This window comes from Triticum dicoccoides, chromosome 3B, assembly GCF_002162155.2.
Source record: "Triticum dicoccoides isolate Atlit2015 ecotype Zavitan chromosome 3B, WEW_v2.0, whole genome shotgun sequence".
In the NCBI taxonomy this organism is placed as follows: Eukaryota; Viridiplantae; Streptophyta; class Magnoliopsida; order Poales; family Poaceae; genus Triticum; species Triticum dicoccoides.
The window spans coordinates 844,617,242-844,634,416 of NC_041385.1; the positions used below are offsets into that span (position 1 = coordinate 844,617,242).

Below are 17,175 nucleotides of genomic sequence, written 5' to 3' on the forward strand. Positions count from 1 at the left end.
TGAAACCTCGCAAAGCTGTCACCAGTGATGTTTGGAGCTACCGAATAACAAGCACCTACACCTTCTTCATGACCCTTTGGTCCATTATCAATTAGTACTGTTGATTGACTAATATCCTTGCTATCTTTCTTCACCTTTGGCTCATACACATTTAATGTAGCTCGTACCCCATACAAATCATCTGAATATCTAATTCCAGCCATCTACAAAAAAATATTCGTCAATATGATAACTATATTAACCACATCAGTATAAGTCCAATACCATATAACAACAATGACAATAACTTAATGGTGTCAACTTGGAGTTAGAGAGACGAATGCATATCGAACGCTTCAAGAAAGTCTTGGACTGACATGGTGAAAATATGGAATTACTACACATACAATTGAAAGAACATTGACACGAATTAGAGAAACTCAAGTCGTTCATCATATCTGTGGTCCCCAAAATGGTTTAGAACACCATCCATCATTTTTCGGAGGTTGCGAAAGTTGTGCGCAAACACATAGTCACCAAAAATGTGTCTCCATAATTGTTTTTATTCTTTATTGTTTTTTCGGCAAGTTCAACATGAACTCAATTGCTAATTTGCAAAATAGATTTCATTCATATATAACATGGTAGAAAATGAGTCACACCACGACTTTGTACATATAGGATATTAATAACTAATTAAGGGGCACTTTTCCTATTAGGCCAGATTGACGTGCCATTGGCATGGGAGCAGAAGTGAGAGGAAGAAGTAGCTGAAATCCCCCTCTCAACGGCTGGGTTTGGAGTGACGCATATGGTGACTTTCCTAGATTGTTATTTTGTATGTTGTTCCACATAATAGTTGTTATTATTGTGATCGACCACATATGGCGAGTATTCCAAACATGCTCTTACTATTTAGTTGAAAAAACTATCTGAAGAATTCTATATTTACTCCTCAAAATTTCTACTTTTTAGGACCTTTATGTTTGTGTGTGTGCATGCACAGCGACGGGCCACAATTAAAGCAAACTCTGGGACAGGTTCTTTGGCAACATGCAAAGTTTGGCCCTTATAACTTCCTACAAATACCATAAAAATTCCACATGCACACTGCATATAAAAATAAAAATTAACTAATGCGGAAATTGCATCCATAGCATTAACTTGGTCGCAGGTCGGCTAGTACGGGATGTGACACTGGTAGCAGGTCACTGCAAGGGTAGTGGGTAGCTGAGAAAGCATTGGGGGATGGTGGGCCACATGGTCGCCGAGTTGGGAGCTACTCCCTCCGTCATAAAATATAAGAACGTTTTTTATACTAATATAAGTATAAAAAACGTTCTTATATTTTGGGACGGAGGGAGTAGTTTAGCACACAATTGTCGATTGGAAGGGATTTAGGTAGCTAGCTTTAATTCTTCGTATGCCTGGGCTATGATAGGCTACTGGTCTGAACCACGGGCCCAATAAACAATGCATACATGTAATAGTAAAAATATCCAACTCCTGGGGCCTGGGCGTGGGTGCATGGGTGTGGATCCATCATTGTGTATGTATTAATACAAACACGTGCTCATGTGTGTGTATTCTAAATTTCTGTGCTATGAAATTGACTATTCCACACTCTGAAACAAATAATTCACCTTACAACCTTCATTCTGTGATTAAACATTATCATTCAAATTAAAAAGACTTTATCTTTGAGAGTTTTATTTGGTTATTTTCCACGACTGTATTCAACTATATTGTACATTTTCTAGGCAAACAGCAACTTCTTGTTAGTTCTGCCATTACTATGATAACTAGATCATTATGATAAGAAAAAAAAGAAAAAATTAAAACTCACCTCTAGTTGTTCATCCTTGTTAACCACTTGCTCGGTGATATATGATGCTATATGTCCCATTCTATTATTACGTAGAATTGGAACCATCCCTTTGTGGCATTCGACAATAGACATGTGTGCATGTAAAACACCATTTGGGGAGGGAGGTTTTATACTTTCTTCAACCGGTACCGAACTTGGTTCCATCTGTTTTATAATAAAACTTTATTACTAGCACACAATCACATATACAAAAAAACTGTGTAGTTTAATCCATTTCTAATGGAGCATGCATATCATGTTATATTTATTTCACTCTGACGTCCATTGTTTGAATAAATATACTTAAATAATAAATAAACATTATGATTTGAATCTAAAGGGAGTAAAACAAACTATGTTATGAAATTCATGTATATGTGGCAACTAACTATTCATTATGTCTTCAGTCATGAATCGACGTCCATTTTAGCCACATAATGTTTGTAACTCATTTCTTGATGAATGTAATTTACCTGAATTTTGTGATATTTCAACAATGGGTGATCCAAAGTCGGTTGGACACTCACATCGATGCAATCATATACATCTCCACCTTCCATCTAGTTTTATGTTCATCTGCTTGTTAGCCACTGAAACCGATGCTATATATATAATATGGTGTGGAATTGTCCTTACCATGATAGTTTTATTAACTTTTTGATGGGCAAGGATCTCTTTGTTGGCCTCCCTTTGCATTGTAGCTATATCTATTCCTCTGGTTACTAGAACAAGATATTAGAGTAGAAGGAGCGCTCTAATAGCTTGTCTTTCTCCCATTTTGGAAACCTTGAATGGTCAATTTTCATACTGCATATCAACTATATTTATAGGCTTTCTGGCATATCTATAGTTTAATGGTTGTCATTCATTGAATTAATGCTCCAAAGATCAGTTTTTTTAATATGTATGTACACCCATATTATTAATGTCAAAGGATAAAGTTATGTATCTCAGTATATCATTCACATTTATTTCATAATCCTCAGATTGTTAATGTCATACAGACAATATGAAGTATTTAATGCAGAGAAATATCCATAACTATCCATTGTATTTAATCTGGATATGAAAATGTGATCCATCTAGCTCTCTCAGGCCCTCAACACTTCTTTTTATGCAATCAAGTGTGACGTAGGGATGGCAAACTGGCGAGTTTGGAGGATATATGGCCATATATCCATGAGCCTATCCACTACCCACCCGTGAAAGTATCCATGGGCCACAGACGACGTCCACACCTACACCGCTAGATATCCAGATGTACATGGATAATCATATCCTTGTAAAACCGATAACAATTGTACATGGAACAAACAATGATGGTAATAAAAAGGTCACGTAGCATCATAGACTATAGAAATTAACACCTTTGCACACCAACAGAACTACTAATGTCAGACCAAAATACGGTTAATATACATAATGGTCGATACGGAGTTATCACATGTTATATGACCCATGTCTCACTATTCAAATTGGCATCCATCGGGTACCCGTGGATGAAGATATGAATCCATGACCAACCCATCATTCACACCTATCCACCCTTGAAGATCCATGTGTAGAAAAGGTCCTCCAAATTGGGATATATGTATCCATGGATAATATTTCCATCCCTAAATGTCATGCATGTTTCTCATTGTAGGATTTCTCTGCAATTTTGTAATTTCTTGTGAGTGGGCCTAATGTCCTATATGCAACATTGGCGGTGGAAAACTGGCCTACTCTAGTCGACTAGGCTATGTGCACCCGCGAGTGTACGGTCTATTGATGAAACAAGATGACCCATTGCGCCAATTAGCACTGAGAGCAACTCCAACTTTCAAGTTAAGTGAGTTGTATGAAACTTAAAAGGAAGTCAAGTGAACTATTTGAAGAGATCAGGAAGAGAAGTAACTTAGACAACCAAAAAATTAGGTGAAATTGTTTATGGATGTTTGTATCTGCATTGCCCATGCTTGCCTCTTATGTAAAACTAGATGACTCCTTGTGCAATTGGCACATAGACCAACTGCAACATACAAGTTAAACGAACTATATGAAATATAAATGGAAGTCAATTGAACTATTTGAAGAGACCAACTCTTGATCCCACACTCGCTCGCCTAGCCGCCTCCTCTCCTGCGCTGGTTCCCCTACTGCCTCTCTAGTGCCGCCGCCGCCCATATCCCCTCGCACTTCCCATCGCTGAGCTCAAGCTGCAGAGACACGTCGGTACTCAACCCGAGCAGCACGCTCCATTGCTTGTGCCAGATCTATGCACCCCTCCTCGTCGACCCTTAGACGAGGGTCAGCGCTGCCGCAAAGTTAATCTCGCTGCTTGCGCTCCACCACCTCACTTCTTGTTCTCCGCTTTCCCTCCTCGATGCTCAACAAGGAGAGCACATGCCACCACTCAACGCTGTGGCTGGGTCGTTCCTCCACCTCGCAAGTCACCAAAGGAGCTTGGGTCACAAGCACACCACACCATTTTATAAAAGCATTCACCATTTTTATAAAAAATGAAAAGAATTCGAAAAGAATTCACAAAAAGTTAAAAAATGTTCATGAGTTGGAAAATATTCACCATTTTATAAAAGTTCACAGATTCTTGCAAAGTTAAAAAATACTAACAAATCTGAAACAAAAAGATCTTGGATTTGAGAATTGTTCATGATTTTTTTTTTAAAGTTCATGGTTTGAAAGTTTTTCCAAAATTTAAAAATATTTCACAATTTTCATAGAAGTTCATAAAAATGATAAATATAGTTCATTAAAATTAACAATGACATAATTAAAAAGGATTTTTTTAAGTAAAAAAGAAAAACTGAACAAAAGCCGACCTAAAAATCCAAGGAAAATCCACCCAAGAAAGAACCGATGGAACCTATTAGATGGCTCCCAAAACTGGTTAGAAAAACCTACATGAGCCGGTCCATGTACAAGCTACACGAATGGGAGATGTGAGTGCGTTATACCTTAGGGTGTTAACCGGCGCGTCAAATGCCACATAGGAACTGGCGTAAAAATCAGTACGGGGAATAGCTGCTGCGCCCGTCCAGGAAGAATCAAACATAACACCCATGACAAAAGTTTTTTTTAGCAGTATGACAACAGTTTTCTGAACCCAAATCTTATTTGGCGCCCTTTGCGCTCGATACAGCTATTTCCACAAACGGGCGCACGGGCCGGCCCATCTCAACCTTCGCTACACGTTTTTATAGCGCAAAAAAGCACTAGAGGGAGAATCAAACCTCCGATCTCTCGATTCATGAGACGACAAAAACAACCACCACGCCACCAAGCTTGATATAATAACTTACATATTTTCTATCCTTTCTTCTTTCATATTTCCTTTTTCCCTTTTTTCAAATTCGAGAAAATTTCTTTCTTCACTTTTTTTCCGGAAAAATTGATGAACTTTTTGTTTACAAATTCAATGAACTTTTTCCATAATCGATGAACTTTTTTCAAATCCGGCGAACTCTTTTTCAACTTCGATGAATTTGTTTTGAATCCGATGAACTTTTTTTCAAATTTGATTAAAAAAATCAAAATTGATGAACTTTTTCTCATATTCGATGATTTTTTTTCAAACTTGATAAAAAAATTCAAAATCGATGAACTTTTTCTCATATTCGATGAACTTTTTTAAATTCAGTGAACTTTTTTCAAATTTGATGAACTTTTTTTCGTATTCGACCATTTTTTTCCAAAATTGATGAACTTTTTTGCAAATTTGATGAACAATTTTGAAATTTGATGAACTTTTTCTAAATTTCAATAAAAAAAATCGAATTCGATGAACTTTTTCTGAAGAACAAGAGTATGTACTGTAGAAAACCGGTTAGTTTTTTTTCCTAAGAGAAATCATGACATAATGCAGCAATTTTGGGGAAGAGAAAAAGAAACAAGTGATCTAGCGTGAGCCAGCAATCGAGTGGGCGGCTAACGAGCGAGCGGGAGCCAGCGCGCGTTGCTGGGCCAAGCCATGCAAGCAATGCAGCGGGCGTAGAGTTCGCTAACGGGCGTTGAAGGGGGAGCTCCTATTCGACGCGTTTTGCGTCGAACAGCCATGCGACGCACGCAGGGACCCTGCTTGTTTGCTGTACAGTAGCCATGCGATGTTAAAAAGGAAAAAGGAAGCGCCCAAAATCCTAACTACGGTTCAAACTTTGGACATCCACCTTTTGTACGAGAGCAGCTAACCAGTGGAGCTAACAAACGTTCGTGTAAAATTGGGAGCATGATGGTATAAGAACTAATTCCATAGCAGAATCCGTACAGGTTTTTGATTTTTTTCGAACTTTAATTGGAAATTGTGATTTTTTTACTATGAACAATGTTTGAAAATCCGATGATTTATTGAAGAACATGGATTTTTTTAAAAAATTTCAAAAATACTTAAACATTTTTCGACAGAAAGCATTTTGAAATTCCTGAACATTTGATGAAAACCCGAATATTTATTGAATTTTGAGAACCAAAATTTTGATAATGGGAACAATTTTTGAAAAGTTCAAACATTTTTTGAAATTCCTGACATTCTTGGAAAAATCAAACCCTTATTTAATTTTGAGAATAAAATTTGATAATAGGAACTCTTTTTGAATTGTTGAACTTTTTTCAAAAGTCCAGAACATATTTTTGAAAACACAAACAGTATTTGAATTTGTGAGACAGTTTTTGATAATGGGAACATTTTTTGATTTCTTGAACAATTTTTGAGAAGCAGGAACATTTGTTGAAATTGCCGAACATTTTCTGAAAAATGCAAAAGGCATTTGGAAATAGGGACAATTTTTAATATTCCGAACATCCTTTTAAATATGAACATTTTTGCATTATGAGCGAAAATTTTAAAAACAGGAACAATCTTTTAAATCAGGAACATATTTTGAATTTTTAGAACAAATTTCAAAACGGAGAACAATTCTGAAAATCCTAACAAAATTCATGAACAAATTTTGAATACATGACCAAGAATTCGAAATCAAGAATATTTTTAGAATTTGTGATCAAGTTTTCAATACAAGAACAAAAACGTTCCAAATAATTTCTGAAAAATGGGAACATTTCTTGAAATTCCTGAACAATTTGTAAAAATGGAAAAAAAAATGAATTTATAAACAATTTTGTAAAAACACGACCATTTTTGTAAAAGTTGAACTTTTTTATAGCACGAACATTTTTTTAGTTTCCAAACAATTTTGAAAAGATGAACTCTTTAAAAAAAGGATAAATAAACTTGAAACATAAAAATAAAGGGAAAAAGTAACAAAAAGGGAAATAAAATAAAAAATCAAGAAAAAAATAAACAGAAAAACGAAAAACCGAAAAACCAGAAAGAAACAGGAAAAACGGTTCAGAGAACCTTATTGAAGATTCCCAAAACCGAGAAACACCTGCAACATGATTGATGGGCCCGGCGGACACTTTGACGCAACGTGCGTCCAATAGGAAGGAGATTCCCGCTGAAGGCGCTGGCGAGGAGCTCTCTTTTCTAAACAGAAAAATCCGTGGTGTTCGGGCTTGCTGGGCGCTGGGCCGCTCTCTTGGCCCGTCGACGGCCCAGCAGGCCCGGCTCCGACCCCGGCGAAAGCGAAGGCACGCACGGGCACGGACCGCTATCCGATTCCGTCCGGTTCAAAAAAATATCTCTCGCTCGCTCGCGTGGATTTCGTCAAGCAAAATTCCCATTCCCATTCCCATCCTCCTCACTCCACCCGGCCACCATGGCGGCGGCCGCCGGCGTGTCCCCCTCCTCCCTCCTCCGCCTCCGCCTCCCCTCGCCCCAGCCCGCCGCCTCCCCGCCCTCCTCCTCGCCGGCGCTGCTCCGGCGCCGCGCGCCCCACCCACTCCTCTCCCTCGCCGCCGCGCCCTCCCGCGCCTCCGTCGCCGCCGCCGCAGCCGCCGCCGACTCCAGCAACGGCAACGGCTCCTACTCCGGTAACGGGTACGCGGCCCCGCCGTCCCTGCACGGTTCGTTTTTCCTTTGTTTTCGCGGCAAGGCTGCCCGCTTTGGCCTGACGTCGCCGTGGCGAGTGCGCGGGTGGAGTGTTCGACGGAATGCCTCCGCGTCGTGCCGAGTCTGTTCACCTGGAGAGTCAAGGCAAGATAAGTTAGCTGTAGCGGACGGCGTCACTGACAGGGCTAAATATTTCACTAGATGATATCAGTGGCGGTCATGCCACTGAACCGCGGCCATCCATAGCCATAGGCAGCTTATTTGAGTCGGTAGTGGCTTCCTACATACATATCAATATCAATTTCTCTCTATTTGTTGTCATGCACGGCAAAGATCGTCAATTACGACTTCTCTTTAGGTCCTGATGCAGTTAGCTGCTTGCCTGTCGATTTCATTCAGTTGAAGCACTTTCATGATGCACCCTGCCCTCTTTCATTTGGCAGAAGTCAGGCATCACTGATGCCACAGTTGAACGGCCTTATGCTTGATGAAAGCTCCAGGTCTAAAAGGCCATATAAATGGCAAAGGGTTTTGCTAAAGGTAAGCGGCGAAGCGCTTGCCGGGGATCATACGGAAAACATTGACCCAAAGGTGAGGCTGCTTCTGGTGCTGTATCTTTGAATTTAACGGTTCATGTGTCTGTACATCATGTAGTTAATGTAATTACGTGGTCTTTTGCAGGTTACAATGGCAATTGCAAGAGAGGTCGCTTCCGTCACCAAACTAGGCGTAGAGGTGTGCCATCTGTGCTGCCTTCATTTTTTTGCTGGTTATTTATTGGGTTACATCTATGAACAATGAAAGTGATTCATTCCAAATAGATAGACTGGCACCAAATGAAGTGAATTTGGGTTGTTTCGGTCTGATGGTATTAATTCAACACTTGAATTGCAATGCATTCCAAGCCAGAGTTCTCATGTTATGTGTATATGTTTCTCTTGTCTTCTCTAGTAGAATAATGTGCTTTTACATTTAAAAAGGAGAGTAATTCCAGGTCGCTATTGTTGTTGGTGGCGGCAATATCTTCCGTGGGGCCTCTTGGGCTGGATGTAGTGGTCTTGACCGCTCCTCTGCAGATTACATCGGGTATGAATTATACTCCATGCCTGTTGTAAACTGCAGTATTAAATAATTCTATCAACCTGTGGTCAGCTGCCAAATAGCCTAGAAAAGAAGTCCAAATGCCATGAGATATGCTATGAGCCATGCAATATCAACACATTTTGGTAGGGGCAGAAGCGTTATTGTTATTTAATTCATGCCAACTTTTTGGCCAGTTTAATGTTTGTACTGTTGTGGTTCATTGTGCCCATTACGTAAGCACATTTATATCTGCTAGAACAAGAAGTTCATTTCAATAATCAACTGAATGTAAATATAGTTGCATCTTACAAACCATAATTCATGCCAACTTTGACTAGTATAATATTTGTAGCTCACCGTACCCATCATGTAAGCACATCGCAATCTGCCAGAATAGGAATTTCCATTCACTAACTAACTGAGTGTAACTATAGTTGCATCTTAGAAACCATTTAATCCATGACTGTATGTTGTCTGCATTTTTGTGCAAGCTCAAGGCCACCTGTAACTTATAACCTAGTTTCTGTCCATTATCTTTTTGGTACAAAGGCATTTCTTGTTAAGTAACCACATGATTTATCGTTATAATAAATAATTTGGGGCTGAATCTGACCGTGCAACCTTTTTTTCTGCTTTCCCCCAATTCAGTATGATGGCCACTGTGATGAATGCAATATTTCTTCAAGCAACAATGGAGAGCATTGGGATACCGACCCGTGTCCAAACTGCATTCCGTATTTCAGAAGTTGCAGAACCATACATACGCCGAAGAGCAATCAGGCATTTAGAGAAAGGAAGAGTTGTTATATTTGCTGCTGGGACAGGGAACCCATTCTTTACAACTGATACAGCTGCTGCTCTCCGTTGTGCAGAAAGTGAGTTCGTCCTTAATCTTCGCTATGCAGTATGAACCGCTTTAATCATTAAAACTTGGAGAAATTTCTTTCACTTAGAAAAACTGGTGCTTATGAATGGTTCTTGATAGTCCAGTGTCTTCTCATGCCATAGGTTTATCAACATATATGTAATACCGTGAAACATTCAGTATATTTTTTTCATCTTATTAATTGTCATGCTCCTTGCAATTGTGGGTAATGGGACTACATGACTACCCACATAAGCACTCCACTGAGTTTATTTGATGATGTATTAAGTATATTAAGTATTAATGAAGATCCCTGTGCGTATTAAGTTGAAAATGAAAAATGACAGTCCAACAATTAGGTTAGAGAAACAATGCATCTATTTAAGCTGGTTTCTGGTTCTAGCGTTATTTTTCTGGGACAGTTACAGTGTATTACCTTTCTTTTATTAATTAGTGAATAGCAGTACGGTTACAATCATGGTCAACTTGGCCCAGCACGCAGGCTGGCACAACGTTTAGCAAAAAAACAACCACACAGTACAGATCTACAATATTGTGCTAGCCCATTGGCAGCATTGTTGGCCTCTAGTTATAGTGTGTTTACTAATTTCTTTACATAGACAGTGATAAATCACAATCTGTGTTGTGCCTATAGAAACATATTATTATGAGGTATAGGCTACTTTTGAAATGAACAGTACTTTTTGAATAGTAACTTTTTTTTCCTTTGTTTATTTTGCCTTGACCATTCTTCTTGTATTATGTGTATAGTCAATGCAGAGGTAGTGCTCAAGGCAACAAATGTTGATGGTGTGTATGATGCGAACCCCAAGCATAACCCAAATGCCCGCATTCTCGAGACAGTGAGCTATAACGAGGTGATCTCAAGAGACCTCTCAGTAATGGACATGACTGCCGTCACACTATGCCAGGAGAACAACATTCCTGGTACGGGCGATATCGGTTTCTGAGGCTTCTTACTGTTTCCGATCCTCGATTTTGATCTTGGTGCTTAAATTTTGCAGTTGTCGTGTTCAACCTCCAAAACACTGGAAACATCGCGAAAGCCATCGTCGGCGAGAAGGTCGGTACCTTCATAGGCTGCACAAGGAATCTGGAATACCGCGAAAGCACGGACGGTTCACTGGATCAAGAAGACAAGATCTTGGTTAGTGAGTGGTGAATCCAAGAGCTGCCTGTCTCCCTAGCTGGATTATAGAATAGATTAGCTATCCAAGTAGTACCGGTTCGATTGTAATACTCGAAGAAGAGAAACCACTCTGGACATAAAAATTCGCAGAAAACTGCTGCTATGCTGTGTATGATAGAATGTAGGAGTAGTCTCCTGTGGCATGTATGGTGGCTGAACCTAAATAATACTTCTATTGCTCCTGATGGTATTGGTGAGCAACAGAGTCTGGTTTCCTCTCTATTTTCTTTACTGAAAAAAAATTGTTGGAGGTCCAAACAGTATGTTTTATTTTGAAAAACGCAGATATGTTTACAGGTTCGAGATCAGTGCCATTTGATATCACAGATTTGTCACCAAAATGCGCCTTCCATGTATGATTGGCATTGGGCCTAAGAAAAGAGAATGTCCAATGTTGTAGTACAATACCCGGACAGAGATCAGGTGACATGCACGTGTGCATTTTGGGCCTAAGAAAGAGGCGATTCTGGTACCGTGCAAGGTTCAGCCGTTGATGCTTTTCATGTGGATGTGTGCCATCTTTTGATTATAAACCAGCCAAACAGTTTCACAATTAAATACTACGTGAGAATACCAACTTTATGTGGGCTCCTTTGCATGCAGCTTTTGAATGTGTATGACGACGTACGGCCGTACCGTAGGGTTGCATGCATGGGTTGCTTATTCTCTCTTCTCTCCCCGACAAATGCATCCATTTATTTCATCTTTGCTAACTTAAATCGGTCAAATCTTTTGAACCAACATACTGATTTGAAAAACAAATTGAACTCATGTCCTAGGCCTTTAAAACATGACTGATTTTGCATACATTTTAAATTCCATATTTTTGAAATAAAATGTATCACTCTTTTGAAATAAACTATTACACATTTCCAAATAATCAATTTCACAAGTTGACATTTCAATTTCATATTGTTTTCATTTTCAGAACCCAGATTTCACTTTTCGCCGGCTTATTTCATGAAAAATCATATCTATTCTAGTTCAACATTTTTTAAATAACGTATTTCACTCTTTTGAAATAAACGGTTACATATTTTCAAATAATAATTGTCACAAGTTGACATTTCAGTTTCATATTGTTTTCATTTTCAGAACCCATATTTCACTTTTCACCGGCCTGTTTCACAAAAATCACATCTATTTCAATTAAACATTATTGGAATAACATATTTCATTCTTTTGAAATAAACCGTTACACATTTTGAAATAATCGGTTTCACTAGTTGACATTTCAGTTTCATATTTTGATTAAACAGGTTTCCAGTGAAATAGCTTGGTTTCACAGGTTTCTAATGAAAATAGGATTGTACCACGGGTTTCTAATGAAAATAGGATTGTATCACATTTTTCTAGTGAAATATGTCGTCAAAATTTGAACGTATCTGAAATATATCCAAGATTGGTCTTGTTCTAAAGGTCTTGGCGCCCGGAGTTCAAATATATAAATTATTTTACAATGAACTTATACTTTTAAAAGATATGAGCAATTTAAATTGTCTAAGATAAAATAAAGTCTATTAATTTATTTGGGAGGGAGCAGGGAGGGAGTACATCACTCGCTGAGGTTGCTGGACTCAGCGTATGGCATAACTATAGTTAGCTATCGATGAAATACTGAGCTATAAAATACTACGGGGAACAACATGCATGGATGCGTAATCTCCAAGAGACAGCCATGCACGGGATCTTTCTCGCCATCGTTCAGGTCAGGTCTTGGGCTTCATAGACACAACGAACCATGTCCGCGATGGTCTAAGCATACACCGTTAGCCTATCTACAGCCTGCACCCCGTCGCCGCCACGTGTGGGTTGTCATACAAAGCTCCAGCGGCTTCCATCGTGTCTGCGCCCTGTGTATGAATGAACAGTGGCGGCGCCGCCTTGTCTTCCTGCGTAACAAGTTGCGATAACAAGTTGTTACGCAGGAAGACAAGGTTGTCCACAACATGCAAGGCGACACCCGCGAGAATGATAACGTTGAGCACGTTGGCATGACAAGGCGACGCTGGATACCCGACAACAACGAGCTACGGCAAGAATGGGCTCGCCATGCATGCCCGACTTGGTCGCTGATGCATAACTCGCCATGCCCGTCTCCACCATGGCGGTGCTCGGCATCACCTCCGCCTCGCTGTGCACCTCTGTCGCTACCGCTGCTCGCAAGACTCCCAGCAGGCCAGCACCATGACGGCATGGCGGTAGCACGGCTCAAGACGGAGGATCGTTCCTGTTTGGTTCTAACGGAACGACAATAGGACGCGTACAGGACGCGTACCAGGCTAATACACATACACCCTCCCGCTCCTATCCCGAAAGAAACGAGCGGACGGTGATACCGAGAGTATGCGAGGACGAGCACTCCTTTGAATTTTCGGGAGCACATGGCCCAAAAGTAAATGTTATTTTCAGTAGAAAACGTATATGACATTTGACAATTCAAGCATTTCTTGTGCCAGTGAGGTGGTTCCACGGTTCATGATATAACTTCCTACAGTATTCTACTGCAACTCTAATCTAAAAGGAGTAAAAAAAGAAAAAAAGGATCCCCTTGGAGAAATAAAAAAGATATAACTTACCACCGACAAATTCAGTGAGGAAGAAGATGCGATTTCAAACTTTGGAAAAGAAAAAAGAAAAAGCCGAGTACTAAAGAGGACAGGGTTCTCCTTTGTAAGATTCAAAAACAGTAAATGCCTTAAAGTAATGACATGTACTTTTTGTTGTGAAATAATTCTTTTAAAATATGAAACAAAGGACATATCGCAATAATATCGTTCCTGTCTCTCCACATGGGTGATAATCTATTCACTACACTACGGTGGGTGGAGATATCAACCCTAGTCAGCGCTCGTGAGACGATTTCACTTGACACAAAAAGATGCATTAACTCTTCATGACAAGGCATCATACGAAACACCCATATCGATTGAGTCAATGCATTGTTTTCGTACGACCCACATAACTTTATTGACCTAATGCATCTTCATCGTTCATTCCACCCTCGATAGTCCAATAGGACCAAAGATAAAACTCCCCTCCCCCGAAGGACAAAAAATGTAATCTATATGCCATAACTTTGAAACTGGTGGAACATACAATGTGGTTTCAAATTCTGAAAAAAAGGTCATGTGGTAATGTGGATATGTTCTCTTTTTGATTTTTTTAAGGTAGTAACATCTACTTCTATAGCAAAAATGGACCTAAAATATGAAACAAAGGTCATATCACAGCAATCATTCCTATCTCTCCACATGGCTGGTGATATATTCACTACACCATGGTAGGTGAAGCTGCCAAACATAGGATTTGTCGGTGCTCACAAGATAATTTCATGTGACTCATAAAGGCACATCAACTCGCCGCAACAAGGCATTGTGCCATATGATAACCATTTCACGTGCGCGTTTTATCCGTACAATCCGCATAACTTCATCAACCTCATGTTTTTCATTGTCCAAAACAGACCGTACTGCATTATTCTACGCTCCAACAATAGTCTAAGAGGACCCAAATAATACTCATGTCCTTTGAAGAGACAAGTGCTAAACTATATGCCATAATTTGGTACTAACAGAACTGGGAAGCAAGACTATGTGATTTCAAAATGGTAGAAATAAGAATAAAGCCACATGATAATGTGGATGAGGTTTTTTTTTTCAAAAGATGGTGATCTATTTGCTATGCTGCAGTAGGTGAACATATCAACCCTAGGGTTTTATCAGCACTCGCATGATGACATCTACGATAGAAAAGATGCATCAACTCTTCACCACAAGGCATCGCACTCGTAATTAACACCCATATCCATTGCATGTGCACGGTAGTGTCTGTACGACCTACACAACGTCATTGCCCTCGTGTGTTTCATTGTTTTCCATCGTGTATAGAGTTAATTGCATCCATTGTACGCAAACTTGCATGGTGGGTGAAATAAAAAAACTTCAAAAATAACACAAATTGATCACACAAGTCAGATTTCCGTCAACTATAACACCAACTATGTGGACATGGCGAGTCGGCATGAGAGCAGGCCAACACACTCTCAAAATCGAAAAGCGTTAATGGATTCATTTGAATTATGAAACAAATGACATATCACAATGGCGTTGTCTCTCCATGTACGTGGTGGTCTATTCACTACACCACGGTAGGTGAGCATATCATCTCTAGAATTTATCGGCGCTCGCACAATGATTTCCTATGACTCAAAAGACACATTAACTCTTCGCGATAAGGCATCATATGGAACACACACATCCATTTTCACGTGCGAGTGTAACTGTGTCCGTACAATCCATGTAACTACATTAACCTCATTTCATCGTTCATAGTGGAATACACTACATTATTCCATCCTCGATAGTAATCCAATAGGACCAAAATATAACTCCCGTCCCCTGAAAAGAAACATTGCTGATCTATATGCCATATTTTGGTAATCTCAGAGATGGTGTGATTTTAAAATTTTGAAAAATAGTTAAAGTCACATGGTAATATGGAGAGGATCTCTTTTCTAATCTTTTAAAAATGCTTGAAAACGTAAAGTCTAATTTTTTTATAGTGGAATAAATATCACTACTGGCATTTGTTATTTACTCTAAGTATGAATATATCGTAATACTATTGTAGTTTAATATCTTACACTAATATTGTCCATATCTCTCTACATGGGCGATGGTCTATTCACACCAGCGCGGTAGGTGAACAATGAACCCTATATTTATCTATGCTCGCAAGTTTTCACGTGGACTCGAATACATACGGTACGATATCGTACGGAATACCCATATCCATCCATTTGCTAGTGAACAGTGTCTTTACAACCCTCATAACTCCGTCAACCTCACATATTTTTCCCATTTATTAATAGAACATTCTACATTATCCGAACCTCCAAGAACAACTCGAAAACTCTTAGAAGAAAAATCAACAACTCATAAGTACAAAAAAGGGAAATAATAACTGTCGAACGTTCCCTAGGAGGGAGATCTTAGTGAACGCCCCCACAACCATTGGATTCAGATCAAATGGATGGCAAAAATAAATAAATCAAAATCATTGGCATTTTTTGGCGATACATGGCAACTTTATCTTCCGATCATGAAAAGTTCTGTAAAATTGCCATGACAACTTTAGTTGAAATTGCATGACAATTTGAGCGTTCGTTGGGAAAATGCTCCCACAGAACGTTCCCCAGATATTACCATCCAAAAAAACCTCCATTGGTAACACCAGGGAGCGATTTCAAGTTCAGGGGAAAAGGCCGCGTGGCAATTCAGAATGAGGTCTCCTTTTCAATTTTTGAATAGAATAAATGCTCAGAATTAATAACAACCAATTTACAGCAAGATATTTCCCTTTTAAAAATTTGAAAACAATAATTGCTCGAAATTAATAACATCCAATTTACAGGAAGATATTTGCATTTTAGAGATTTTAAAATAATAAATGGTCGAAAGTAATAACGTCCAATTTACAGGAAGATATTTCCGTTGTAGAAATTTGAAAATAATAAATGACCGAAATTAATTCCGTCTACATTTCCAGCGAGAGAATATATTCTTTTTGGCCGGCGTTTATTAATTTCCAAAAATATCAGTCCACCGCAATAATGCCGTCTCTATCTCTCCATGCGGGCGCTGGCATGCTCGCATCACCCTCCGGCAGGTGAACCTATCATCTCGAACAGATTTCTTCACGCCAACGGTCGATCTCACGTAATTAAACAAAAAAAACATTTTAACCCTTCGCGCCACGGCACCGCACCGCACGTGCCCGTTCCCGCGCTGTAACATTGATGATTTTTCACACCAGCTTTCAATCTCACGTAATTCAAAAAAGAATGTGTTAACCCTTCGCGCCACGGCACCGCACGTACTCATTCCCGCGCTGTAACCGAACACGCGCGCGGTACCCTCCCGCATTGTCCCGCGCTCCAGCATTGGTCCAAGAGGATCGAAACAAAATCACTTGGCTTGTGAACACAATGTATGTGAGTGTGTGCGAAAGGATTTCAAAAGATTTTGAAATTTTGGATCCTTAAGAGGAAAGAAACTGTGGGCTCAACAGAATTTGGCAGGCAGCAAGGAGGGTTGGGCCTTGGGGAGGGGCGACATTTCCAACGGTCACCTCCGGGTTTCTCCTATTTACGCACCTCCCCCCCCCAACGGCGAAGGCGACACAGAGTGAGAGGAGCCCACCGGCCTCGCCGAGTCACAGCC

The 17,175-nt window shown here is 39.7% G+C and overlaps 2 protein-coding genes across 2 annotated transcripts in view; both read left to right on the top strand.

The window, feature by feature from the left end:
* Window positions 1–7,545: 7,545 nt before the first annotated feature.
* LOC119278863 (uridylate kinase-like) lies at window positions 7,546–11,173 on the top strand. The gene is made up of 7 exons (XM_037560210.1): window positions 7,546–7,781; window positions 8,237–8,384; window positions 8,475–8,528; window positions 8,788–8,879; window positions 9,525–9,751; window positions 10,513–10,689; window positions 10,767–11,173. Exons 1-7 carry the CDS (start codon window positions 7,561–7,563, stop codon window positions 10,922–10,924), a joined length of 1,077 nt encoding a protein of 358 aa, XP_037416107.1. The 5' UTR covers window positions 7,546–7,560; the 3' UTR covers window positions 10,925–11,173.
* A 1,867-nt stretch (window positions 11,174–13,040) lies between these two features.
* Window positions 13,041–17,175, top strand: part of LOC119280280 (probable Histone-lysine N-methyltransferase ATXR5) — a 7,195-nt gene continuing 3,060 nt past the window's right edge. The window contains exon 1 of the mRNA XM_037561182.1: window positions 13,041–13,097. Coding sequence (XP_037417079.1) covers window positions 13,041–13,097 — 57 coding nt within the window. The remainder of the gene's footprint in view (window positions 13,098–17,175) is intronic.

Bases quoted from the DNA above. Each gene is read 5' to 3' on its own strand.
- LOC119278863 (XM_037560210.1), top strand. From the start codon at position 7,561: ATGGCGGCGGCCGCCGGCGTGTCCCCCTCCTCCCTCCTCCGCCTCCGC. The intron at 8,385-8,474 runs GTGAGGCTGCTT...GGTCTTTTGCAG, and splicing joins CGGAAAACATTGACCCAAAG to GTTACAATGGCAATTGCAAG. The intron at 9,752-10,512 runs GTGAGTTCGTCC...TTATGTGTATAG, and splicing joins TGCTCTCCGTTGTGCAGAAA to TCAATGCAGAGGTAGTGCTC.